Here is a 25,988-nt window from a genome sequence, read left to right on the forward strand (position 1 = left end):
TATCCTTATAAAAAGACAGCAAGGATTCGCGAGCACAGAAATCAAGGTCACAATACAAGGTGGCCGTCTGCAAGGAGACCTGCCTCAGGAGAAACCAACCCTGCTGACAATTTGATCTTAGACTTCCAGCCTCCAAAATTATGAAAAAAAAAATAATTTCTGTTGTTTAAGCCACCTGTCTATGATATTTCGTTATGGCAGCCCTAATACATAATGCTCACTGTCATTTGGTCAGTAGTGTTCTTTTTTAAGCCTTGAATAAATGCACAAGTTTATAGATTACATGAAGAGGGAAAAACACAGATGTGCCCGTTATGAACTACTATGAACTATGTCACATGCATACAATTTCTTCTTAGGAAAGTCACATACGGAGTGGGTGGGAACCCGGTATTCTAATTATTGTTATTACTATTTTTTTTTTTTTAACAGAGTCTCACTCTGTCGGCCAGACTGGAATGCAGTGGCACCATCTCGGCTCACCACAACCTCGGCTTCCCAGGCTCAAGTAATTCTCCTGCCTCAGCCTCCAGAGTAGTTGGGATTACAGGCATGTGCCACCATGCCCGACTAATTTTTTGTATTTTTAGTAGAGGCGGGGATTCAGCGTGTTAGCCAGGATGGTCTCCATCTCCTGACCTCGTGATCCGCCCGCCTCGGCCTCCCAAAGTGTTTGGATTACAGGCGTGAGCCACCGCGTCCGGTTGGTATTTTAATTTTGACTGTACCTTGAGCCCTTTCACTTTGAACAATTTTCAGGTTAGTTCATCTCTAAATCTAAAACTAGAGCAAAACAACATTGCTGCTAAAGCAATCTAAAAATGATAAAACTTAAATAAAAAAGTTAGCTCTTTAAGAGCACAGGGTACCTGCCGATTTTCATTAATATACAATACCACGCGGTATTAACCTTAGGATCATTTTAGGAAAAACTTTGGCCATTGGGCATACGTGATGTAATAATCCAGTAGCTTATTGTGACATGGCTTAATGTTTTTATTAGAGGCACACTTCAGAACAAATCCCCAGGCCCTGGGCTTCTGGCTGTTGACTCTCTAACGCGTCATCTCCTCCAGGAGGCTCGCTAGAGCTGGGGCTGGGCTGTACGTGCCTCCTTGGGGCCCACTGCACCCACCTCACCTGCCTTCGAAATGCATCTTTGGGCCTCTGCTGGGGTTGAGCTCCTCTGGGTAGTAACCAGGGGGCTCTTATTTTCTATATCCCTGCACCTCGCTCAGCGGCACACTTGTGCTAAATGAAACAAAGCCCAACCTTTTCCTCAGGATGAGAAGCTCTTCCAAAAAATACATAGGAAAACGTGTTGTTATTATTTTTAATCTCAAAACCACCAGCAACTTCAATAAAACAAATTTTGGGTGTGCTTGTTACAGCTACACCCTATGAAACAGATTATTTAAGAATTCAGAAGGCCGGGCCCGGTGGCTCAAGCCTGTAATCCCAGCACTTGGGGAGGCCGAGACGGGCGGATCACGAGGTCAGGAGATCGAGACCATCCTGGCTAACACGGTGAAACCCCATCTCTACTAAAAAATACAAAAAACTAGCCGGGCGAGGTGGCGGGCGCCTGCAGTGCCAGCTACTCGGAGGCTGAGGCAGGAGAATGGCATAAACCCGGGAAGCGGAGCTTGCAGTGAGCTGAGAACCGGCCACTGCACTCCAGCCCGGGCGACAGAGCGAGACTCCGTCTCAAAAAAAAAAAAAAAAAGAATTCAGGCCGGCACGGTGGCTCATGCCTGTAATCCCAAAAGGCAGTGGGAGGCCGGCAGGCGTCTGGGAGGCTGAGGCGGGAGGATCCCTTGAGGTTAGGAGATAAGAGACCAGACTGGCCAACGTGGCGAAAACCCGTCTCTACCAAAAAAAAAAAAAAAAAAAAAAAAAAATTTACATGGGGTCAGAACTCTTGACACAGATGTTTTAGCACAGGGGAAAGAAAGAAATACTTTGTCACTGATGGTGTCTGGCCACTTTATCACGCCACTCTATCCTACGGTGAGCCACCCTACTTAATCAGTTTACACATGTGAGTCCATAAATGCCCTACGGAAGCTAAAATTATATTAATAGATACAAAATTCAGCTCGTTATAATTATTTTTACTGCGGGTTCTCTGAATTTTGCTGCTTAGCTTTCTCCCGCAGCTGAGTGGGAGCCACAAAACCAAGACCTGTTTCCCTGGTAACGCTGCTAGAGCCAGGGCCTGCGACCCCTCCCTTTCTCGCGAGAAGAGACTGCCCAGTTCTTCCGGTAACTTTAGAGCGGCCTGCCGGTCACCTCCCTCTTGCCCTTGGCTTCGCGCATGCCCAGAGAGAGTGGCGGGAGTCCGTTTTCCGGCCAGAGGACATGGTGCGTTTTCGGGGTCATGTTTGTGCTTCCTGTTTTGGAATCCACGCGGGTTGTGGGAGTTCCGCGCCTCCTGATCTGTTCGGGGTTTAGCCAAGGGGGGATGTGACTAGGCGTCCCGCCTCTCTAGGGGAAGGGAAGAAAGAAGCAATAGGGTTGCTGAAGTTCGTGCCGAGGAGACGGGGAGGGAAACTCTGGACTGGGAAATTGGGACGCGGGGGCTGAGTGGCTTGAAGGCTATTGCTCTATCCCCTATGGGATACAACTCCTTGTCGCTGGAACAAATTTTGCACTGTCTGTAAGAGTTGAGCCTAGCTGAAGAAAGGAATTATAAATCCCAAATGTGGACCAAAACAATGCACGTTTTCCCCTCTCACCCTCTCACTCCCCTCACTACCCCATCATGAGTACGTGCCCTTCTAAAACTTAAATCCTTATCCTTTATCCACACACAAAAGGGAGAGCCCTGGAGTACAGCCGTCCAAATGCAGAGCTGTTTAGATAGCAATGGCGTCTGCATGAGGATGTAGAAGAGTCCTTATGACTTACAGGAAATACGGAATATAGCCTCCCAAAACTTGATATTTTGAGTTTCTGAAATTAGCCTTCTGCCTAGTCCTTGTAACATACCCCAAAAACAAAATACAAAGTATTTCCAGACATAATCACCAATCCTTAAATTACAAAATAAAGACATTTTTATGTATTGGAAGTATTAAATTGTTCTTAAATAACCAGCCACGGCTGGGCGCGGTGGCTCACGCCTGCAATCCCAACACTTTGGGAGGCTGAGGCGGATGGATCTCAAGGTCAGGAGTTCGAGACCAGCCTGGCCAAGATATTGAACCCCCATCTCTACTAAAAATACAAAAATCAGCCGGGCACGATGGCGGGCGCCTGTAATCCAAGCTACTGGGGAGTCTGAGGCAGGAGAATTGCTTGAACCCCGGGAGGTGGAGGTTGCAGTGAGCCGAGATCGCACCACTGCACTCTAGCCTGGGAGACAGCAAGACTCAAATAGCCAGCCACTTCTCTGTTGATTATACTGTGATGCCAGTGAAGTTATGTATAATTTTGGGTTCCCTTTTTATATACTGATACTAAAATGGAAAAAGTTTTGGTCAAACATTTTAAAGATGAGAGAAGGTATATGTAGTTTCAGTTACCTTTGTAAGGGATGCAAAATTTGGTTTTTAAATAGAGCAATAGTTTCTTTTGGTTAATTCCTGTGCTTTTTGTTTTTTTCATAGATGCAGGGGGAGGCACACCCTAGTGCTTCCCTTATTGACAGAACCATCAAGATGAGAAAAGAAACAGAGGCTAGAAAAGTGGTCTTAGCCTGGGGACTTCTAAATGTATCTATGGCTGGAATGATATATACTGAAATGTAAGTGAAGCAGCCCAAAAAAAAGTGAAAATTTAAGAAGCTGGTGACTGGTTCCACAGGTTTTTGTGTTTGTTTTTGATTTTTGGTGTTTTTAAGTTCATTGGAAAGCCTTTCTAATTTTTTTTCAGGACTGGAAAATTGATTAGTTCATATTACAATGTGACATACTGGCCCCTCTGGTATATTGGTAAGTAATTAATTTTCACTGTAACTTACATTTACCAATGAAAAACTGCTTTCAGATTTAATTCAGCTTAGTATACTTATTCAACAAGTATTTGACTGCCTGCTGGGTTGTAAAAACTGGAAATACAGCAGAAAGAGAGCAAGGTAAAACCCTGGTATTATGAAAGGAACATTCTCTTAGACAATCAAATTAATAAACAACACTTCAGGTAATTATGAGTTCTGTGAAGAAAAATAGGTTCAGGCCGGGCGCGGTGGCTCAAGCCTGTAATCCCAGCACTTTGGGAGGCCGAGACGGGCGGATCACGAGGTCAGGAGATCGAGACCATCCTGGCTAACACCGTGAAACCCCGTCTCTACTAAAAACTACAAAAAACTAGCCGGGCGAGGTGGCGGCGCCTGTAGTCCCAGCTACCCGGGAGGCTGAGGCAGGAGAATGGCGTGAACCTGGGAGGCAGAGCTTGCAGTGAGCTGAGATCCGGCCACAGCACTCCAGCCTGGGTGACAGAGCGAGACTCCGTCTCAAAAAAAAAAAAAAAAAAGGTTCAGAGGTTAGTGAGATTTGTTTTTGTTACTCTCCTGAAATGCCCTTTCTGCGCCTCTACCTTTTTACCTTTCAGGACCAGCCCAGATTTCTGCTCCATTGATGCCTTCCTCACTTGTCACATTCTTTCCTCTCTTCTTGTCTGCTCTCCCATAGTCCTTGGGTATAAAGAGTCTTTATGGATGTTAAAATAAATTTCATAGTCTATACACTTTAATCTAAAGTCTTTCACAGGGAGATAGTGTGCCATGTTGGGAGAGCAAGGGATTTGCGATCGGCAGACCTCAGTTAGAATCATGGCTTCACTAACTCTATACTCTTGTAAGAGTCACTTGGCTTCTGAATGAGTGTTGGTTTATATTTAAAATGAAGGTGAAAATATTTACTGTACAGGGTTGCTAGGATTAGTGCTATTTTGAAACTCACTAGTAAATGACCTACACTTATTTATTTATTTATTTATTTATTTATTTATTGAGAAGGAGTCTCGCTCCATCACCCAGGCTGGAATACAGTGGCAGGATCTCAGCTCACTGCAACCTCCACCTCCCAGGTTCAAGCAATTCTTCTGCCTCAACCTCCCAACTAGCTGAGACCACAGGTGTGCGCCACCACACCTGGCTAGTTTTTATATTTTTAGTAGAGATGAAGTTTCACTGTGTTGGCCAGGCTGATCCTGACCTCAGGTGATCCACTTGCCTCAGGCTCCCAAAGTGCTGAGATTATGGACATGAGCCACCATGCCCAGCTGCCCTACAGATAATAGACATTCGTTAAGTTATAGTTTTTATGAGGAATAGGAAGGTAATTTTAGTTAGTTTGCTAAGTATAGAAGGTTTTTGTGTTCTCAGTAAATGCCCTCCTCACCCCCCTTTTATTAAAAAAAAAATTGTTCTCTTCCAGAGCTTGCTCTTGCATCTCTCTTCAGCCTTAATGCCTTATTTGATTTTTGGAGATATTTCAAATATACTGTGGCACCAACAAGTCTGGTTGTTAGTCCTGGACAGCAAACGCTTTTAGGGTTGAAAACAGCTGGTGAGTGTTTTACATCTCTTGCAGAGGTGGGGAAAAGGTTGACAATAAATCTTTCTCAATTTAATTTTCCCATTTCATAGACTCAGAGCTGGAGGGGACATCAGCTCTCTTAAGCAGGATACAATAAATTGTCTTATGACCAATGATTGTCATTCCTTCTTGTATACAGTCAACTATTTCATGTAAGTTTGTTCCATTGTTCAGGTGCAATTAAAATTAAATGACTGACTTGCTGAGTTGAAACCAGTTTCTAATTTTGTACTCTGAAAATGGTAAACACCTAATTTGTGTCCTTTGGTAATAATACATTCTGTGATTTAACAACCAAGTAACTCTGTTAACTTTTTTCCCTGAAGAAAAAGACTTAGTTGCTTAAATATATTTTCATATAATTTTATTTGTATGTACATACACATATGTTGCTTTTTTTTTTTCCTTCTAGTTGTACAGACTACTCCTCCACATGATCTGGCAGCAACCCAAATCCCTCCTGCTCCACCTTCCCCTTCAATTCAGGGTCAGAGTGTGTTGAGTTATAGCCCATCTCGTTCACCCAGTACCAGTCCCAAGTTCACCACCAGCTGTATGACTGGTTACAGTCCTCAGCTGCAAGGTCTGTCCTCAGGTGGCAGTGGTTCTTATAGCCCTGGAGTGACCTACTCGCCTGTCAGTGGTTATAATAAGGTAATGACTCTCTTCTCTTCTCTAGTCACATTATTTTAGAATTGGGAGGTATACTAAAAATCACCTAATGAGTCAAAACTTATTTTATCAATGAGCAAACTGAGACTTGACTTGCCCAGAACACCCATTTAAAAACCAAGAATATCTAGTTTAAAAAAAAAACACAATATCTCAAACACAGCATCTTAAACAGAAAAAATTAGCATTTGCAGAGATAACAAACTTAGGTTCACCATCTACGATCTTTCAGAAGTCTTTAAAACAAGTTGAAACCATGATTTTTTACTTTGGTTGCTTTTACTCATGTTTTCCCTCTTTCTTTCCTTCTTCATGTGAGGCCTTTGTATATCCTTTTAGAGTTTTAGTGTGTTTTATCATGTTGGAGTGTCTTCTAAGCTAAAAACTGGGATTGTCACATGGTTGGGGTTTTTTTTCCCCAATGAGTACAAATGATTCTTGAGTATGGACACTTTCCATGGAATAGTAGGAATTTTCATTCCCACTCCCACAGTAATGTGAAATTTTGTTCTAATTTTTAGGATTAATAGAAACTGGATTGACAAATTGAAATTTTGACTCCTTCCTGAAGCATAAAACTATTACTATAAGTGGGGCATTGAAAGAAGAGTGGTCATTTCAGATGCTGTCGCTACTGTGTTGGACTGATATCTCTATAGCTGCTAGTTAAAAGAGGAGTCTCTGGAGATGAAATGGACACACTGTCTGCCCTTAACCATTTACATATTTCTTTGTAACGAAATTCCATACTACTGGTTATCCAATATTAAAATTAATTTTGGCAGGTAATAGAATTTTGAAAATTTTGTACAAGTTAAATTTTTATGAAAAAGTATATATGTAATGAAAATTCATAACTCATAGGTAAATGCGACTTTTAAAAATAATTTTTCACAAGATGATACTAAATGATCCTTATAGAAAATTGGGGCCGGGTGCGGTGGTGGTTCAAGCCTGTAATCCCAGCACTTTGTGAGGCCGAGACGGGCGAATCACGACGTCAGGAGATCGAGACCATCCTGGCTAACACGGTGAAACCCCCTCTCTACTTAAAAAAAATACAAAAAACTAGCCGGGCGAGGTGGCGGGCGCCTGTAGTCCCAGCTACTCGGGAGGCTGAGGCAGGAGAATGGCGTAAACGCGGGAGGCGGAGCTTGCAGTGAGCTGAGATCCAGCCACTGCACTCTAGCCTGGGCGACACAGCGAGACTCCATCTCAAAAAAAAAAAAAGAAAATTGGAAAAGTAAAATAGAAGGAAAATTATTATAGTCCTGCCACACAAAAATAATCTGTTTAATGGCTATTTAATACTCATCTAATGGATATACCATAATTTACTCTTGAATATTTAAGTCATTTTCATTTTTAAAAAACTTTTTAATGTGTACTAAATAGCCCTGTACATAAAATTCTTCATAAATTTGGGATGGGAGTGTCTATCCAAAAGAACTGTACCAATTTACATTGTCACAGAAATGTAGAAGAGAATTTGTTTTACCTCACTTTTGACCATCAAGTTAATTTAAAAAAAAAAAGAATCTCTGGTAATAAGAAACATGACAGGCTGCGCGTGGTAGCTCACGCCTGTAATCCCAGCACTTTGGGAGGCGGAGGCGGGCGGATCACGAGGTTAGGAGATCGAGACCATCCTGGCTAACACAGTGAAACCCCGTCTCTACTAAAAAATACAAAAAATTAGCCGGGCATGGTGGCGGGCGCCTGTAGTCCCAGCTACTCGGGAGGCTGAGGCAGGAGAATGGCCGGAATCCAGGAGGCGGAGCTTGCAGTGAGCCGAGATGGGGCCACTGCACTCCAGCCTGGGCGACAGAGCAAGGCTCTGTCTCAAAAAAAAAAAAGAAAAGAAAAGAAACATGACAATAGTCTATTGTAACTTTTAACAAAGATTTCTTTCAAAGCCACATAGCTAAATCAGGAAGTTCTCGTTCTTTACTCACTTGTCTTTTGGGTCTGTATAATCTGATATTTTTTCTTGGGTTGCTATTTAATTATAGAGTATAAAATATATATATATACAGAAACTTTAAATGTTTAATAGTCTTATCTGTTTATCTCTTTGTGGTTTGCTCTGTTTTTAAGTTTAGAAATTTTCTCACTTTCAGAATTGATTCCCCCCCCAGTATAGTATAAGATGATAATTTTACTCATTTTTATTTTATGCTAAAATTGATAACTAGTTGTCCCAATATCATAAATTATTTTTACCTTTAATTGACTTGGAGCCTTCTTTGTATTACATGTGATTTTCCATATTAGAGTCTTCTGGGTGATTCTGTTTACTTGCTATGTTTTTAATGTTGTGTGTAGCAGTTTCATTGTGGACTGTTAGAACAAAAAATGTCAAATACTATTTCATTTTTGCTTCAAAAACAGATAAATCAAGCTTATGTTCTATTTGTACAAAAGAAGTGACAACACCAAAATATCAAGTATAATTTTTATTTTTAAAGAAATAATTTTTTTCTTACGTTAACTCTCCCTTTGTACCTACTCTTTTCCAGTCGTTTCTTCTGCCTTGTATATCTTTATATTTACAAATTAGAAAAAATAATGAATTGAGTTTTTTTTAACCTTAATAATCTTTCTTTTTTTTAAATCTTAAAAGATGTATCAGGAAAACATCAAAAGAAAGTAAAGGTGACGGCCGGGCACGGTGGCTCACGCCTGTAATCCCAGCAGTTTGGGAGGCTGAGGCAGGCAGATCACAAGGTCAGGAGATCGAGACCATCCTGGCTAACATGGTGAAACCCCCGTCTCTACTAAACAAAATACAAAAAATTAGCGGGGCATGGTGGTGGTCACCCGTAGTCCGAGCTACTTGGGAGGCTGAGGCAGGAGAATGGCGTGAACCCTGGAGGCAGAGCTTGCAGTGAGCCGAGATCGTGCCACTGCACTCCAACCTGGGTGACAGAGTGAGACTCTGTCTCAAAAAAAAAAAAAAAGAAAGTAAAGGTGACAAAGGCATATCAGGAAAACATAAAAATAAGGTGGTAGTATTAACAATGTGTAACTTCAGAGGAGTAAGAATTATATGAGACAAAAGGTCATTTTAAGTTGATGGAAGAAATAATACATAAGATGAAATAGTTACAATCCCAAACCCTGTATATTGAATAGTACAGCATCATAAAATGTAAAGCAAAAACCTTTAGAAAAATGAAATCAATACACACAATTATATTGGAAGACTTTAGCATTATCAGTGTCTGATAAAGTAGGCAACAAATAAGGACACAAAAGATTGGAACAATAAAATTTAATAAGACAACCTCCATAAGAATACTATTGAATATTGTACCATTCTATTTGAGATGGTCATGGAATTGTACATGTTGTATTTTCTGACCAAAACAAAAAGAAAACTAGAAATTAAAAATAGAAGTTTGAAAAATACCACTAAAATATTTTAAAATACTCACCAAATTATTAGGTTAAATTAAAATTAGGAAAACAAGAATGCTTCAGTATCAGAATTTATGGATATAGTAAAAGCTATATGCAGTGGTAAATTCTTTTTTTTTTTTTCCTTTGTTTCAAGTTTTAATCAAAGCTTTTATATAAGATTACTTTATTCCTGCATCTTCTCAATAGTTTCTTCCTTGTATTTGCCCTTTTCCTTTCCTACTTGGCGAGACTTGGCTTTCCGTTCAAGGATCTTTTTGCGGTCTTTGTCCAGTTTTAGCCTAGTGATAACTACCTTGCTGGGGTGAATGCCTACATGGACAGTTGTGCCATTAGCCTTTTCCCGCTGCACCCGTTCAATGTAGATAACATATTTCTTCCTGTAAACCTGGACTACTTTGCCATTTTGCTGACCTTTATAGTGTCCTCGTACAACCTGAACTTCATCATCCTTTCGGATGGGCATAGATCGCACGTTGTACTTCTGTCTCAGCTCTTTGGAAAGAGGGGAAGACATAATCTTCCTGCGAATGTGGGAAGGTGCATTGAAATGCCTTTTGCGATTCTTGCTTCGGTCGGAAGTCACAAAGATTAAATTTCATTTTGGCCGCTCCCGCTTCGGTGATGGCCGCAAAAGGGCGGTAAATTCTTAACCTTAAATGTTTTTATTTTTGTTTTTTGGGGAGGTTTTTTTGAGACAGAATTTCACTCTTACCGCCCAGGCTGGAGTGCAATGGTGCGACCTCGGCTCACTGCAGCCTCCACCTCCTGGGTTCAAGCGATTCTCCTGCCTTAGCCTCCTGAGTAGCTGTGATGACAGGCACCCGCCAGCATGCCCAGCTAATTTTTTTATTTCCAGTAGAGATGGGGTTTCACCATGTTGGCCAGGCTGATCTCCAACTCTTGACCTCGAGTGATCCACCCACCTTGGCCTCACAAAGTGCTGGGATTACAGGCATGAGCCACCTCACCCTGCCCATTTTTGTTTTAAAAAATAAAAATAGATGTACTAAGAATTCAGGTCAAAATTATAAAATTATAACAAGGAGGATACAGAAAAAATGATAGATATGTGGTACAACGTGGATGAGTCCTGAAAACACTATGCTAATGAAAGAAGCCAGTCACAAAAGACCACATATTATATGATTATAGTTATATGAAATGTTCAGAGTGGGCAAATCTATAAAGACAGGAAGATTAGTGGTTATCTAAAGTTGGGGTGGAAAGGAAGGAGAAAAGGAGATTGATATCTGATCAGTTCTTTTTTAGTGGGAGGAAGGAAAAGAATGTTCTGAAATTGATTATGATGGCTGTATAATCCTGTGAATATACTAAAACACATTGAGTTGTACACTTTACATGAGTGAATTGTGTGGTGTGTGAATTTATATCTCAGTAAAGCTATTTTTTAAATGATAAAAGCAAATGTTAATGAATTATTATCTAAGACCTTTTTTGTGTGTACATGGGAAATCCCATAAAATAGACAAATCTGTCCAATCAGCAGGGCAAATAAGACATAGACTTAAGGAGAAATTGAAATGGAAGATTTAGAAAAGGATACAGAGAAGTTTAAACCAAAATGAATATTTTTACATTTTATGATAAGAGCAGAGAATAGCTATTACCATAACGTTTCATGTCTCTGTGTTGTTACTTATCTTTTAAGTTATTCTCTCTGCTGAAAACACTCTTAACATCATCCTTTGTTTGTTTAATGATGATAAAACATACCATTTTTAAGCGCATAGTTCAGTAGCGTTAAATGCATTCAAATTGTGCAGCTGTCACCCTCATCGTCTCTAGAACTTTTCATCTCCCCACTGAAACAATGTGCCCATTGAAAACAGTTAAGATCGAGACCATCCTGGCTAACACGGTGAAACCCCGTCTCTACTAAAAAATACAAAAAACTAGCCGGGCGAGGTGGCGGGCGCCTGTAGTCCCAGCTGCTCGGGAGGCTGAGGCAGGAGAATGGCGTGAACCCGGGAGGCAGAGCTTGCAGTGAGCTGAGATCCAGCCACTGCACTCCAGCCTGGGTGACAGAGCGAGACTCCGTCTCAAAAAAAAAAAAAAAAAAAAAAAAAAAGAAAACAGTTAACTCTCTTTTTCCACCCCGTAAGTCTCTGGCAACCACTATTCTGTCTCTCTGAATTTGATACTCTAAGTACATCATGTAAGTGGAATCGTACAGTATATGTCCTTTAACTGACTTATTGACAAGCATAATGTCCTCAGGGTTCATCCGTGTTGTAGCATGTGTTATAATTCCCTTCCTTTTTAAGGCTGAATAATACTCTGTCGTATGTATACACCACATTTTGTTTATTCACTCATATGTTGATGACTTCTACTTTTTGGCTTTTGTGAAGAGTGAATGCTGCAGTGTACATGGCTGTATAGCTTATCTGTTTGAGTCCCTGCTTTCAGTTCTTTGGGGCATATATTAAGAAGTAGAGTTTATATATCTATTTTTAATTTTTTGAGGAAACATTCTATGGTGTTTGTTTGTTTTGGTAGAGATGGGGTCTTGCTATGTTGCCTGGGTTGGTTTCAAACGTCTCGACTCAAGCAGTCTTCCTGCCTCAGCCTCCCAAAGTGCTGAGATTATAGGCATGAGTCACCACACTTGGCCCCATACTATGGTTTGTAGCTACTTACATTCCCACCTTAGAATATTTGCATAATGATATATCAAACAAAGCATAGTATTTTAAAATAGTTGCTTGTATTAGTCTGTTTGGGCTGCCATTAAAAAATGCCACAGGCTTTGTGGCCTGACAGAAATTATTTTCTCATAGTTCTGAATGCTAGAAGTCTGAGATCAAGGTCCCTGCCAGTTTGGCTTCTGGTGAGGGCTCTTTGTGGTTTACGGACAGCCACTTTGCCCTCCCATGCCCTTTCTGGTATCTCTTCATGTAAGGACACTGAGCCTGTCAGAACAAGGCCCCACTCCAATGACCTCACTTAGGCTAATGATCCTCTTACTTCAAAAACAGCCACATTGGGGGTTAGGGCTCCAACATACGAATTTGGGGAAGACACAGACATTCAGTCTATAATAATGTTCACTTTTTTCCCTCTGGACTGTAACCCTCTTGAGCACAGGATTATGTGTTTTTATTCATCTTTATTTCCTTAGCCCAGTATATGGAATATAGATGCTACATCAGTGTCTGTTGAGCCAAACTAATAACTTAGAAAAGTTAATGAAATACATTACTTTTCTTGGGGAAAAAAAAAAAAGCCAAAAATTGGCTAAGAAGTAGAAAACCAAAATGAGAGAGAAAATTTAAAAACGATACATCACATACATCCCCAGAAGACTGTAGGGCCCTTAAGTTTTATATTGAGTTCTTTTAAACTTTGAAGGAACAGTTACTTTATAGACTTTTTATTATGGAAAATCTCAAACTCACAAAAGTGAAGAGACCAGTTTTAATATAGTGAACTCCTGTGTATCTTTTACCCATCTTCTAAAAGTTATTAATATTTTGCTGGGGTATGAACAGCTAATTCTGATCCAGTAAAACAACATGTTAACATCAACTTGAGTTAGAAAACAGGATTGAAATCCTGATATGATCTTCAGCAAGTTATGTAAACTCATAAGGCAAATATAGTAATCATGTGTACCTGTTATTGAAAAGATAAAGTAAGACAGTGTATGTATTAAGCATAATTAGCACATTGTCTGACATATATAATGATTGCCAGATATACTTGGTATATCACGTATATCTTGGTATTCAATATGAATATTGATATTGGTATTCATATTGAATACTTGGTATTCAATACGAATTATTACCAGATACAGAAAAGATGAGAACACCACTACCTATTTTACTTTATAGAATGTAATAAAACTTAAAGCACAAAATAGTTCCCCCTGGGATCTGTAAAAAACAAACCAAAAAAACTTAAAAATAAATAGGACAATGTGAAAGTTGTAAACTAAATAATGGTTTGAATTCACAGAAATTACACTTCTTTTTCTTCTTTTCAAAATAACTTTTAAGGAATAATTTGATAACCAGGTACAGTTTATCCTAGCAATGCAAGAAATCTATTAATACATTATATTCAGGAGTTCATTTAAAACCTAAAGTTTGAAAAGCTGTTTCCTAAAAACACCCATTTTAATATTAAAAACTTTGGTTAAGTGGCTGGATACACGGTAAATATCGAAAATCAATAGCTTACGGTTATATATATACCAGCATTATTTAATTAGATCTATAGGGGTTTCCAAATTCCTTTCATAATTGATTAAAAAACATAAGATCCGAAAATTGAGCTTTAGAAGTGGGGCCAAAATATTGCCAAGAAATATAGGAGATGCTAGATGAAGAGAGAGAAAATGTTCTTGGATAAAAAGATATTGTTATAAAGATTTTCTCCCTACATGCTAATGTATAAGGTGTATGCAATTCTAATTAGTCCCAGTCTACCATTTTTTAAAAATAGATTTATGCAAGTTACTCATTGATTTTAAAGTTAATATAGAAAAACAAATGAGCCAAGAAAATTTTGAGTAACAGGATACTTCCCCATAGACATTAAAACTTAATAAGTGAAATATTATGGCCTCTGGGCAAAAATAGTCCAATTAATGCAATAATAGCCCAGATATAGTGTATATAAGGATGTAATATGTTAATTTTAAAAATAAAAGAAATCTGGGTGGAAGAGGATTAACATTTTTATTTTCAAACAGCATTAAACAATTATAAGACTGATTAATCTTTAACTTATTGCAAGCTAATATAAAGTGATCATAAGACCCCAATAGAAAAAAATTGTAAATGTACTTGAGTAAACATTTAAATAAGTAATCCAAGTGACCAGTAATTGTATTTTTTAAGTGTTTAACATCATAAATATAGGGAAATGCAAATTAAATGTCCAGTTTTTAAAATTCTTGTATATCAAGTAACTGTTAATATGCTTTCACCAAATAATTTCAGTTTTAGGAATCTGTTAAAGGAAGCCATCAGAAATTCAAAGATTTATGTACAGCTATCTTCATATAACATTGACAAAGCTGTGTATATTTTAGAGATTTTAAAATACATAAAATATGAAAAAGGATTATATTATCTCTGGGTGGCAGAGTTACAGATGTTATTTTATTTACACTTTCTGTTTTTAAAAATATGCATGTGTTACTTCTTTTTTTAAGAGACAGGGTCTTACTCTATCACCCAGGCTGGAATGCAGCGGCACGGTGATGGCTCACTGTAGCCTCTAACTCCTAGGCTCCATGAGTTACTTTTTTTTTTTTTTTTTTTTTTTGATGGACTTTATTTTTTAGAGCAGTTTTGGGTTCACAGCAAAGTCAAGAGATCTCGTGTACATCCCCTGTCCTAACACGCATAGCCTCCCCGATGATTAGTATACTCCCTCACAGTGGTATCTTTCTTACAGCTGATGAACCTGCATTGATATGTCGTTATCACCCTAAGTGCATAGGTTACATTAGGTTTCACTCTTGGTGTTGTACGTTCTATGGATTTGGACAAATGTGTAATGATGTGTTCACAATTATAGTATTATACAGAATAAAAAATCTGTACCACTTATTCATTCTTCTTTTCCTCCAAATTCCTGTTAACCACTGTTTTTTTTTTTTTATTTTTTTATTGCTGCCATAGTTTTGCCTTTTCTAGCGTGTCATGTACTTAGACTCATACCTGTGTAGCTTTTCGGATTGGCTTCTTTCACTTAACAATATGCATTTTAAGATTCCTGTATGTCTTTTCGTAGCTGGATAGCTCACTTCTTTTTTTTTTTTTTTTTTTTTTTTTTTTTTCTTTGAGACGGAGTTTTGCTTTTGTTGTCCAGGCTGGAGTGCAATAGTGCAATCTCAGCTCGCTACAACTTCCACCTCCCAGGTTCAAGCGATTCTCTTGCTTCAGCCTCCCGAGTAACTAGGATTACAGGTGTGAGCCACCACACCCGGATGATTTTGTATTTTCAGTAGAGACAGGGTTTCTCCATGCTGGTCAGGCTGGTCTAAACTCCCGACCTCAGATGATCCTCCCGCCTCAGCCTCCCAAAGTGCTGGGATTACGGGTGTGAGCCACCATGCCCAGCGATAGCTGACTTCTTTTTAGTGCTGAGTAATACTCCATTACCTAATTTTGCCAGTTTATTTACTCATTCACCTACTGAAGGGCATCTTGGTTGCTTCCAAGTTTTGGCTATTATAAAGCTGCCATAAATGTACAGGTTTATGTGTGGATGTAAGTTTTCAACTCCTTGGGTAATACTAAGGAGCACAATTACTAGATTGTATGGTAAGAGAATATTTACTTTTGTAAGAAACTGCCAAACTGGGTTTCAAAGTGGCTGTATCATTTTGCATTCCCACCAGCAAAGAATGAGAGATTCAGTTGTTCCACAACCTCATCAGCATTTGATGTTGTCAGTGTTGTGGATTTTTGCCATTCTACCAGATGTTTTACTTAAGTCAAAAACCAAAACAAAATGAATTTCAATTAAAGAAAAATAACATAAACATCTTTTATTTTGTATAGTTGGTGAGCTTTAGCCCCTCTCCTCCTTCTCCATACCCTACCACTGTTGGACCAGTAGAGAGCAGTGGATTGAGATCTCGCTACCGTTCTTCACCTACCGTCTACAACTCACCTACTGACAAAGAAGACTACATGACCGACCTACGGACTTTGGATACTTTTCTTAGAAGTGAAGAGGAGAAACAGCATAGGGTTAAGCTGGGTGCCTATATATTTTCTTTATATATACTATACATAATTTTGGTGTCACTTAATCCTTAACCTATTATTTTCATTATTTTAATATCCATACTAACAGACTTTGTTAGCACTTTTTTTACTTTATATGTAACATAATTTTATGCAGTTAGAATTAAGTTCACAATTTAAGAAGTGAAATATAGCTAAACTAAGAAATCTTGAACCTACAGTAAGATTGAAAGCTTTTTTGTATAATGTAAGTTACAATTTCTATTTAAAGTTGAGGCTACAACATAATGTTTTGAAGCAGTGCATAGTAAACTTACTCAAATTATAGCTGTCTCTTTTCAGGTAGTCCTTTGGAAGGTTGGTGTGGCAGAGCAGGCCGAAAGAGAGAGCATGTGTTCACTTGAGAAGCACTGCTGTTTTTCAGAACATTTTAAAACTTGCGTTTTAGTATTTCTGTAAAGCCTATAGTTTACCTTGGGAAAGAGTGTTAGCAGATCTTAATCTGTTTGGGGTGGATTTGATTATTACAGAGTCAATTATTTGAAACCAAATTAGGTTATTGAACTGAGTAATGATTTTTCCCTGTCAGGAACTTTCATGGAAAGCATATTAGGCGCTACTAAGGAAGCCGGTTATTGGACCATGGCTCTTTGTGTCGCTTGAAGTCTCACCAGTGATTTTTAATTTCATTTTGCCTGAAAGTGCCACAGATATTACAGAAACCAGTCAATATTATCTTCTTATTTTTGATACATGCTTTTTAAAAAAAAATTTGAAATATTTTGAGTCTACTGAAACTTTAATACAGAGTATAATACAAAGAACCTATGTATCCTTGACACGTTTGTAATACCTAGATATTTTCTGACTTCACTTTTATTCTTTGACCCAGTAGGAGCTATTTAGAAGTAATATTATTATTGTTTGGAAGTGTTATTGATGTTGCTTTTAATTTTCAAGCCTGAAAAGTCTTGGTTACCTTTTTTGCCTCCTAAGTTAATTTTACTGTGGTTAGAGAATCTGATCTGTACCTATCAATTTTGTTTGTTCGTTTGAGACTTGCTTTTAGGTCTACTATGTGATCACGTTTCTGTAAATGGCTTTGGTATGTTGAACAGAATGCAGAGTCTCTAAATTTGGGCCTCTATATTTGTTCACTGTCACACTTCTTGATAGTATTCTTAAATTCTTTATCTTACTAATTTTTATCTGCCTGATCTATTCGTTGTTAAGAAAGTATGCCAAAAGCTGACCGGGCGCGGTGGCTCACGCCTGTAATCCCAGCACTTTGGGAGGCCGAGGCGGGCGGATCACAAGGTCAGGAGATCGAGACCATGGTGAAACCCCGTCTCTACTAAAAATACAAAAAATTAGCCGGGCGCGGTGGCGGGCGCCTGTAGTCCCAGCTCCTAAGGAGGCTGAGGCAGGAGAATGGCGTGAACCCGGGAGGCGGAGCTTGCAGTGAGCCGAGATCGCGCCACTGCACTCCAGCCTGGGCGACAGAGCGAGACTCCGCCTCAAAAAAAAAAAAAAAAAAAAAAAAAAGAAAGTATGCCAAAAGCTCCCATTGATTGTCTTCCATTAAATGTTTTCTCACAGTTCTGTCAGATTTGCTAAATATACATACGACATTATGTTACATGCATGTAAATTCCGAATTGTGAATATCATTCTGGTGAATTATGCCTTTTATCTTTATCTCTTAGGCTTTTTGCCTTAAAGTCTATTTTGTCTGACATTGACACATCTATATTAATTTCTTTTTGGTTAGTATCTGTCTGGTATATCTATCTCTATCTCTATTCTTTTAGCCCTTCTGTGCCCATAGGTTTTCGAAAATTAAGTATTTTGTGCAAATTAATAAATGATAAATAAGTATTTTGTGGGAAGCTACTTATCTAAAACTACATAAATATTTGGTCCCCATCAAACTTTTTTTTTTTTTTGAGAATAGGTCTCACTGTATTGCAGTGGTACAATCTTGGCTCACTGCAGCCTTGAATTCAGGGCTGAGGTGCCTCTCCCACCTCAAACTCCTGTGTAGCTGGGACTACAGATGCATGCTACCATGCCATGCGAATTTTTGTGTTTTTGGTAGAGACAGGGTTTTGCCATGTTGCCCAGGCTGGTCTCAAACTCCTGAGCTCACACAACCCACCCACTTTGGCCTCCAAAAATGCTGAGATTACAGGCGTGAGCCACTGTGCCTGACCCCATCAAACTTAGACTTACTAGTTCTAACATCCTTTTAAGATTATTTTCAAAATTATTTTTCAAAATTATTTCAAAAATATGTTGGTTGTCATAGGGCTTTCCAATTTCATCATTTCTTCTATGTTTATTTATTCCTTTAACATTTTTCTTTTTTTTTTTTTTAACTAATACAGTATACATAAAATTTATAATATTAACCTTTTTTTTTTGAGATGCAGTCTTGCTCTGTCGCCCAGGCTGGAGTGCAGTGGTAGATCTCAGCTCACTGCAACCTCTGCCTCCCAGGTTCAAGCGATTCTCCTGCCTCAGCTTCCCAAGTAGCTGGGATTACAGGCGTCTGCCACCATGCCTGGCTAATTTTTCTATTTTTAGTAGAGACGAGGTTTCACCATGTTGGCCAGGATGGTCTCCATCTCCTGACCTCAGGTGATCTGCCTGCCTCAGCCTCCAAAGTGCTGGGAATTACAGCCATGAGCCACCGTGCCTGGCCCAATATTAGCCATTTTAAGTGTTTAATTAAGTGGTGGTAAGTACATTTACATTATTGTGTAGCCACCTCTTACATTTATTTGTTGGTATTCTGTAAGATAAAGGTTTCTTCTCCCTAATCATATCACTTATGTTGATGATTAGATTGTCTTAGATTGGGCTAGTGGGATCCTCTGTAAGCTGACTTCTCTGTTCTTTTGACATGATACCATCATTCTTTGGGCTAATCCCCCCACCCCTACCACCTTTCTAGTACCATAAAACGTCAGGCTCATTTTGTGTTGTCCCTGGCTAGCTCCAGAGTCAGTCTGTTTCTCTAAGAGCCCTGATTCCTTTTAATGGAGAACGATACTTAGAAATTAATATCTGGGCACACTGTTGTTATTGAGGTTATCATTACTCCAGGTCCTCTAGGAAATATTCCTATAGACACATACACAGATATATGTACATGCACACATCTATATGTATTATTCTGTCTATGTTTTTAAAAAACCATGAGTTTATAATGTTATTTCCAATTCCAGTGCAGCTATACAGTTTATTCTGTCCTCCCCACTTTTCATATTTGTAACTTTCTCCAGTAGTAAAAAACCAGCCCTCATATTCTCTCTCATGCACACTTTCTTGCTGAATCATTTGAAAGGAACTTACAGGCATCCTGCCACTTCATTCCTGAGTATTTCACATGCATCTCCTAAGAACAAGACATTTTCCTTTATAACTACAATGTGAGCTGGGCGCAGTGGCTCACACTTGTAATCCCAGCAGTTTGGGAGGCCGAAGCAGGTGGACGATGAGATCAGGAGCCTCATGATCAGACCAGCCTGACCAAAATGATGAAACCCCACCTCTACTAAAAAATTAGCTGGGCTTGGTGACGCGAGCCTGTAATCTCAGCTACTCTGGAGGCTGGGGCAGGAAAATCGCTTGAACCTGAGAGGCAGAGGTTGCAGTGAACCAAGATCTTACCACTGTACTCCAGCTTGGGTGACAGAGCGAGACTCTGTCTCAAAGAAAAAAACCAAATAACTACAATATGATTGTCATGCTTAAAATACTACAGGTGTTCATATTCACATTTCCCCAGTTGACCTAATACTGACCCTTATAGTGCTGTTTTTTTTTTTTTTTTCTTTTACTGATGCAGGATCCAATCAGGTATCACATACTGCATTTACTTGTGCTTCTGTTGTCCCCTTAAATCTAAACCATTTGGATAGTTTGGGTTTTGTAGGGGTGTTTTTTTGTTTTTTTTTTTTCTTTTATGACATTTACATTTTGCAGACACCAAGCTATTGTTTTGAAAATTCAGATTTGTTTGATCATTTTGTTACTATTAGATTCTGTTTAAATATTATTTTCTGGCAAGAATACAACATAGGTGGTGGCATGTCCTTTTCAGTGTATGACATCAGGAGATGCGTGATGCTGCTTTGTCTCTTTGTCGGTGATGTGTAATAAAATTGGATCACTTGGTTAAGGTGATAGCAACTGGATTTCTTCATGATTTTCCCTTTATGTCCTGTTTCCGTAACAGCGTTTTACCTAGTGATTTTAGCATGTATTGATGATCCTTGCCCTTGATAAAGTGGTGATCATAAAGTGGAGATTTTCTTTCTTTCTTTCTTTCTTTTTTTTTTTTTTTGAGACAGAGTCTCGCTATGTCGCCCAGGCTGGAGTGCAGTGGCGTGATCTTGGCTCACTGCAAGCGTCGCCTCCCAGGTTCACACCATTCTCCTGCCTCAGCCTCCCAAGTAGCTGGGACTACAGGTACCCACCACCACGCCCGGCTAATTTTTTGTATTTTTAGTAGAGACAGGGTTTCACCATGTTAACCAGGATCGTCTCGATCTCCTGACCTCGTGATCCTCCCGCCTTGGCCTCCCAAAGTGCTGGGATTACAGGTGTGAGCCACCACGCCTGGCTAAAGTGGAGATTTTCTAATTATTTATTTCTACATTTCATAGTTTGGCATTCTTCTCTAAAGAAGAGCATTCTGTTTTACCCCCACCCCAACTTTTTTGGTTTAGTCACTGTGGACTCATCAGCTCTTTCTTTAGTAATGTCTAAACTGCTATTTAACCAATTCATTGAGTTTTTTAATTTCAGCCACTTGTTTTCATTTTATAGTTTTATTTGGTTCTTTTCAAATATGCCAGATTTTTGTAGAATATTTTTTATTCTTATGTTTTCAGTTCCTTTTTCTGTCTCAGATGCTTAAACACACTTTTTTAAAGTTATTTGTCCAATAGTTCAATTATCTAAAGTTCTTGGAAGTTAAATACAGACCATTTTTGTCTTGTTGTTATGCCTGGAGGCTTCTTTCCTTGTATTTGATGTAATTTCTGTTTGTTTCTGGTAAGTTTATCTTGGCTGGATGGAAGCTTTGTCTCTTCCTAGCTGTTTTATATTTGCCTCTGTCAGGTGCTTTAGGAGTATTATTGACCTTGAGCTAAGTTAAGTAATTTCTAAGCTTGGAGATTCCTGGACCTCGCAGGTAATATGAATGGGCACTCTAAACCCATGTGAAGATGTATCTATGATTTTTAAATGTCGGGGTGCTTTGCTTTTTTTTTTTTTTTTAAATCTCCCAACAACCTATGACAGACAAACTTTCATTATCTCCTGGTCCCATTGAACACATTTTTTTCTTATCTACTCAGAATGTGGCCCTTTGAGATTCCTGGTCCTCTACCAGCAGCAGGGACTAGGGGTAGAGAAAGGTGTCAGCCCAACTCTCTACCTCTTATGGGCCCAAATCCTTATCTCCATTTCCCACTTGGGCAATGAATTCCAAGCTAGTAGATTTCTCAAGGCCTACAAAATTCTTTAGAGCAGCCACAGCATCCTCTTACAGGCTGGTTTGATTTTTAATTCTCTTTTCATTTTTAACCATTGACTATTCATAGCCTTACTTTTTTACTCCGGAGTAACTTACTCCATTACTCATTTTAGTAATTTTTTTTGTTTGTTTTTGAGATTGAGTTTTTTTTTGTTTTTGAGATGGAGTCTAGCTCTGTTGCTCAGGCTGGTGTGCAATGGGGTGATCTCGGCTCACTGAAACCCCTGCTTCCTGGGTTCAGGCAGTTCTGCCTTAGCCTCCTAAGTAGCTGGGATTACAGTCATGTGCCACCACACCTGGCTAATTTTTGTATTTGTAGTAGAGGCGGGGTTTCACCATGTTGGCCAGGCTTGTCTCAAACTCCTGACCTCAAGTGATCTGCCCACCTTGGCCTCCCAAAGTGCTGGGATTACAGGCATGAGCCACCGCGCACCAGCCTAAAGAACATATTTTATTTAATAAATGTTTTTAGATATTTATGTGGGAGATGTTTTAGGTTGTCTGGTTTGCTGTGTTGCCAGATTTCCAAATCTCCATGTGCTTTGACTCTTAGTTTTTTGAGGTTCTCCAGCTGTAGATTGTGTGCTATTGTGGTGGTGGTGGTGGTGGTATGCATCATGGAAAGGCCCTATTTTGTCATTACTTGCTATGTACATTTTTTCTCTGCTTTGACTAATGCCCGGAGGTACTAGAACTTCCTATTTCTATTCATTGTCTAAAGCAAATCTTCAATGAAATTTTTCTCAAATACAGGTTTTTTCATAGAAAACCTATGTTTCTTAAAGTTAATAATCGCAGTGATTAATCAAATAGGATAACTTTATGCTCTATTATGACCATGTTTCTTTCCATTTCTGTTCTCTATTTATTAAATCATTTGTGTTGGTTGGCAACTGCTTTTCTTAACATTAATTCATTCCTAAAGTCAGTTTTGCCATTATTTCATACAAAGTGTGATGTTTCTTTACTGTATGTAGCTTTTTATGCCAGGATGAAACATACGACATTCACCAACGCTCCTACTAGCTAACCTTCCAAATTTTGATGAATTGAAATATTGCTGCATATCCTTTTGATGATTTCTAATTCTTTGTGCCTGTAAACATAAGGAAAATGAGTTTTATTATTTTCCAGTCATTCCTTTCAGAATTCTGCCAAGATTAAAAAAAAAAAACTTGTTTCTATTTATGAGTTTTGTTTGAGGGTATAAAGTACCAATTGATATTTTTTATATCAGTTAAACTCTGAAAATATAAGCCCTTTATAAATACCATATAATTGGGTTTTTTTTTTTGTATTTTTTTTTGAGACGGAGTCTTGCTCTGTCGCCCGGGCTGGAGTGCAGTGGCCGGATCTCAGCTCACTGCAAGCTCCGCCTCCCGGGTTTACTCCATTCTCCTGCCTCAGCCTCCCGAGTAGCTGGGACTACAGGCGCCCGCCACCTTGCCCGGCTAGTTTTTTTGTATTTTTTAGTAGAGACGGGGTTTCACCATGTTAGCCAGGATGGTCTCGATCTCCTGACCTTGTGATCCGCCCGTCTCGGCCTCCCAAAGTGCTGGGATTACAGGCTTGAACCACCGCGCCCAGCCAATACCATATAATTGTTGTCGAGAACTTGCTTATTTATTTAGCCACTATGCTAGATGCTAGGGAAAAAAAATATTCCCTGCTTTCAAGGAACTCAATTCTATTTGGGAAAACAGACAAAAACTATAACCCTGAAGTGTGATGAGTATCCTGGTTCAGAGGCCTCTGTAGGAGTACATTCCTAAATATAACTTTTTTTTACATTTCTTAAAAGTAAATTTATAAATTTAGAAGGATAACCATCAGATAGTCTTTTAATACAACTCAGGAATTACCACAGGCTGTTAAATAAAACAGTGAAGTACAGGGACAAATATGTTTAGCCTGTTACCAGGAGAGTAATCTTTTCGTAGGAGGCTATAGTTATCCCATTCAGAAGGAGCTTCTAGAAACTTCAAACAAAGAACTTGCTTAGCCTATTTATTTCCTAAAGAAGTTTGTCTGTTTCTTACTAAATGATTTAAAAGTCTTAGAGAATGAAACGAGCTTAATTTTTCAACAAAACTAGACAGATTCCTTTTGACTGCTTATTGTTCTTATGACTCTTAAAGTAATACGGCTTAGAAAATACTGTTTTAAATTGTTAATCACAAGCCGACTGTGCTCTCTAAAGAGAAAATTTTGTTAGGGAGAAGAGAATCTCCTTGAGGGTTGGTCTTCTGATTCCTGGATTGCCATTGCCTAGATAGAAGTGTTAACTCTAGATGTCAGAATTGCTACAACACACTGATACTGTTTATCTTCACAATTAATTCTAGGGAGCCCAGATTCTACCTCTCCTTCCAGCAGTCCTACTTTCTGGAACTACAGTCGTTCTGTGGGGGATTATGCACAAACTTTAAAGAAGTTTCAGTATCAGCTTGCCTGTAGGTCTCAGGCCCCATGTGCTAACAAAGATGAAGCCGATCTCAGCTCTAAACAAGCTGCAGAAGAGGTAAGTGGAAAATAAAAGTGACTTAATATTTATGATTTATGCATTGCTAGAAAGTGTTCTACTTGTGGAACATATTTTCTGTAATATTCCATTCTGTTGGACAGAAATATAAATCTGGCACACATTAAGCAGTGGGAAAGCTCCTGTCTTACTTTGTGTACCTAAAACTAAAAACTAAATTATATCATACATTTTATGACACACAGTTCACCTTAGTGCCCTGCCCGAAACATATTTTTACATTGATTATAAAAAGGCTCTCAGGTATATAATTGTACTTAACACATACAGAAGTCTTGCTTTTAAAATATATTTGGATTAGAACATTTGTCAGTAATTCCATCACTTTAATACCAAATATGGAATTTTTATTTTGTTCTTAAAAGCAAGAAAAATGGGCTGGGTGTGGTGGCTCATGCCTGTAATCCCAGCACTTTGGGAGTCCAAGGCGGGTGGATCATGAGGTCAGGAGATAGAGACCGTTTGGCCAACATGGTGAAACTCTGTCTCTACTGAAAATACAAAAATTAGCCCGGCATGGTGGCATGCACCTGTAGTGCCAGCTATTGAGTAGGCTGAGGCAGGAGGATCGCTTGAACCTGGGAGGCAGAGGTTGCAGTGAGCCGAGATTGCGTCACTGAACTCCAGCCTGGTCAACAGATCGAGACTCTATCTCAAAAAAAAAAAAAAAAAAGCAAGAAAAAAAATGTTCTTTACACATACCAATGTAAGGAACTTTTAAAGATAAATCTGTGTGTGAACAGCATTTATAAGTGAGTAATAAGAAAATTACTGAATATTAATTAGATGAATATTGATGTTTGGGACTTTTTTTTCTAAGTTCATTAAATATTTTTAGGATGGGAGAAAGAATGATGATTTCTAGCAAGATTTTTCCTCACTGATTGTTCATTTTAAACATGAATTTTTATAGGTTTGGGCAAGAGTGGCTATGAATAGACAACTTCTTGATCATATGGATTCATGGACAGCTAAATTTAGAAATGTAAGTTCTGACATTACTTTTTGGACAATATCAGTGCCTCTTAATATGCAAAGCATGTTACTGGAGTATCATTTAGAGTTCATTATAAATTAGAATATTACAGTTATGAAGGTGCAGTATAAATGGTACATATGTAAGGATAAACATGACTGTTACTGTATGGTATTTATTTTCATGAGATTTTTTCTTCCTCCATATTGAGTAAATTGATAGGTTTTGAGAAGATAAAGGAATAATATGTTTAGTTATTAAGGTCCTCCCGTTTCCAGTTCTCAATTTTATTTTCCAAAGAGCTTTTCTGTTGGAGCCTTTTATGTACCTAGAATTGTGAGGGGAAACAAAAATGAGGCCCTTGCCCTCAGAAAACTTAAAGAGTTAGAGAGAGAAGACAACGTATGCTTGAAGCTATTTCAAAGTAGATTGTGATTTCTGTTTTTCTAGAGAAGAACCCAAGATTATTGGGCCAGCTTTTCCATATACAGAGTGAGTTAGTTCCCTATTTCCAACTCCACGTCTTCCCCCCACCTTCTCTAGTACCTGTGTG

General features: G+C 38.8%; 1 protein-coding gene and 1 pseudogene across 2 annotated transcripts in view; one reads left to right on the forward strand and one right to left on the reverse strand.

Moving 5' to 3' along the window:
- Positions 1 to 2,246: 2,246 nt before the first annotated feature.
- TMEM209 (transmembrane protein 209) overlaps positions 2,247 to 25,988 on the forward strand; it is a 42,881-nt gene continuing 19,139 nt past the window's right edge. Inside the window, exons 1-8 of the mRNA XM_010378781.1 lie at positions 2,247 to 2,364; positions 3,612 to 3,748; positions 3,877 to 3,935; positions 5,382 to 5,513; positions 5,956 to 6,197; positions 16,181 to 16,382; positions 24,263 to 24,438; positions 25,373 to 25,444. Coding sequence (XP_010377083.1) covers positions 2,362 to 2,364; positions 3,612 to 3,748; positions 3,877 to 3,935; positions 5,382 to 5,513; positions 5,956 to 6,197; positions 16,181 to 16,382; positions 24,263 to 24,438; positions 25,373 to 25,444 — 1,023 coding nt within the window. The 5' untranslated portion in view covers positions 2,247 to 2,361. The remainder of the gene's footprint in view (positions 2,365 to 3,611; positions 3,749 to 3,876; positions 3,936 to 5,381; positions 5,514 to 5,955; positions 6,198 to 16,180; positions 16,383 to 24,262; positions 24,439 to 25,372; positions 25,445 to 25,988) is intronic.
- On the reverse strand, positions 9,760 to 10,257 carry LOC115898132 (annotated as a pseudogene). The gene has a single exon (XR_004057847.1). The product of XR_004057847.1 is annotated as a 60S ribosomal protein L26-like (transcript).

Source organism: Rhinopithecus roxellana, chromosome 6 (assembly GCF_007565055.1).
Source record: "Rhinopithecus roxellana isolate Shanxi Qingling chromosome 6, ASM756505v1, whole genome shotgun sequence".
Lineage (NCBI taxonomy): Eukaryota > Metazoa > Chordata > Mammalia > Primates > Cercopithecidae > Rhinopithecus > Rhinopithecus roxellana.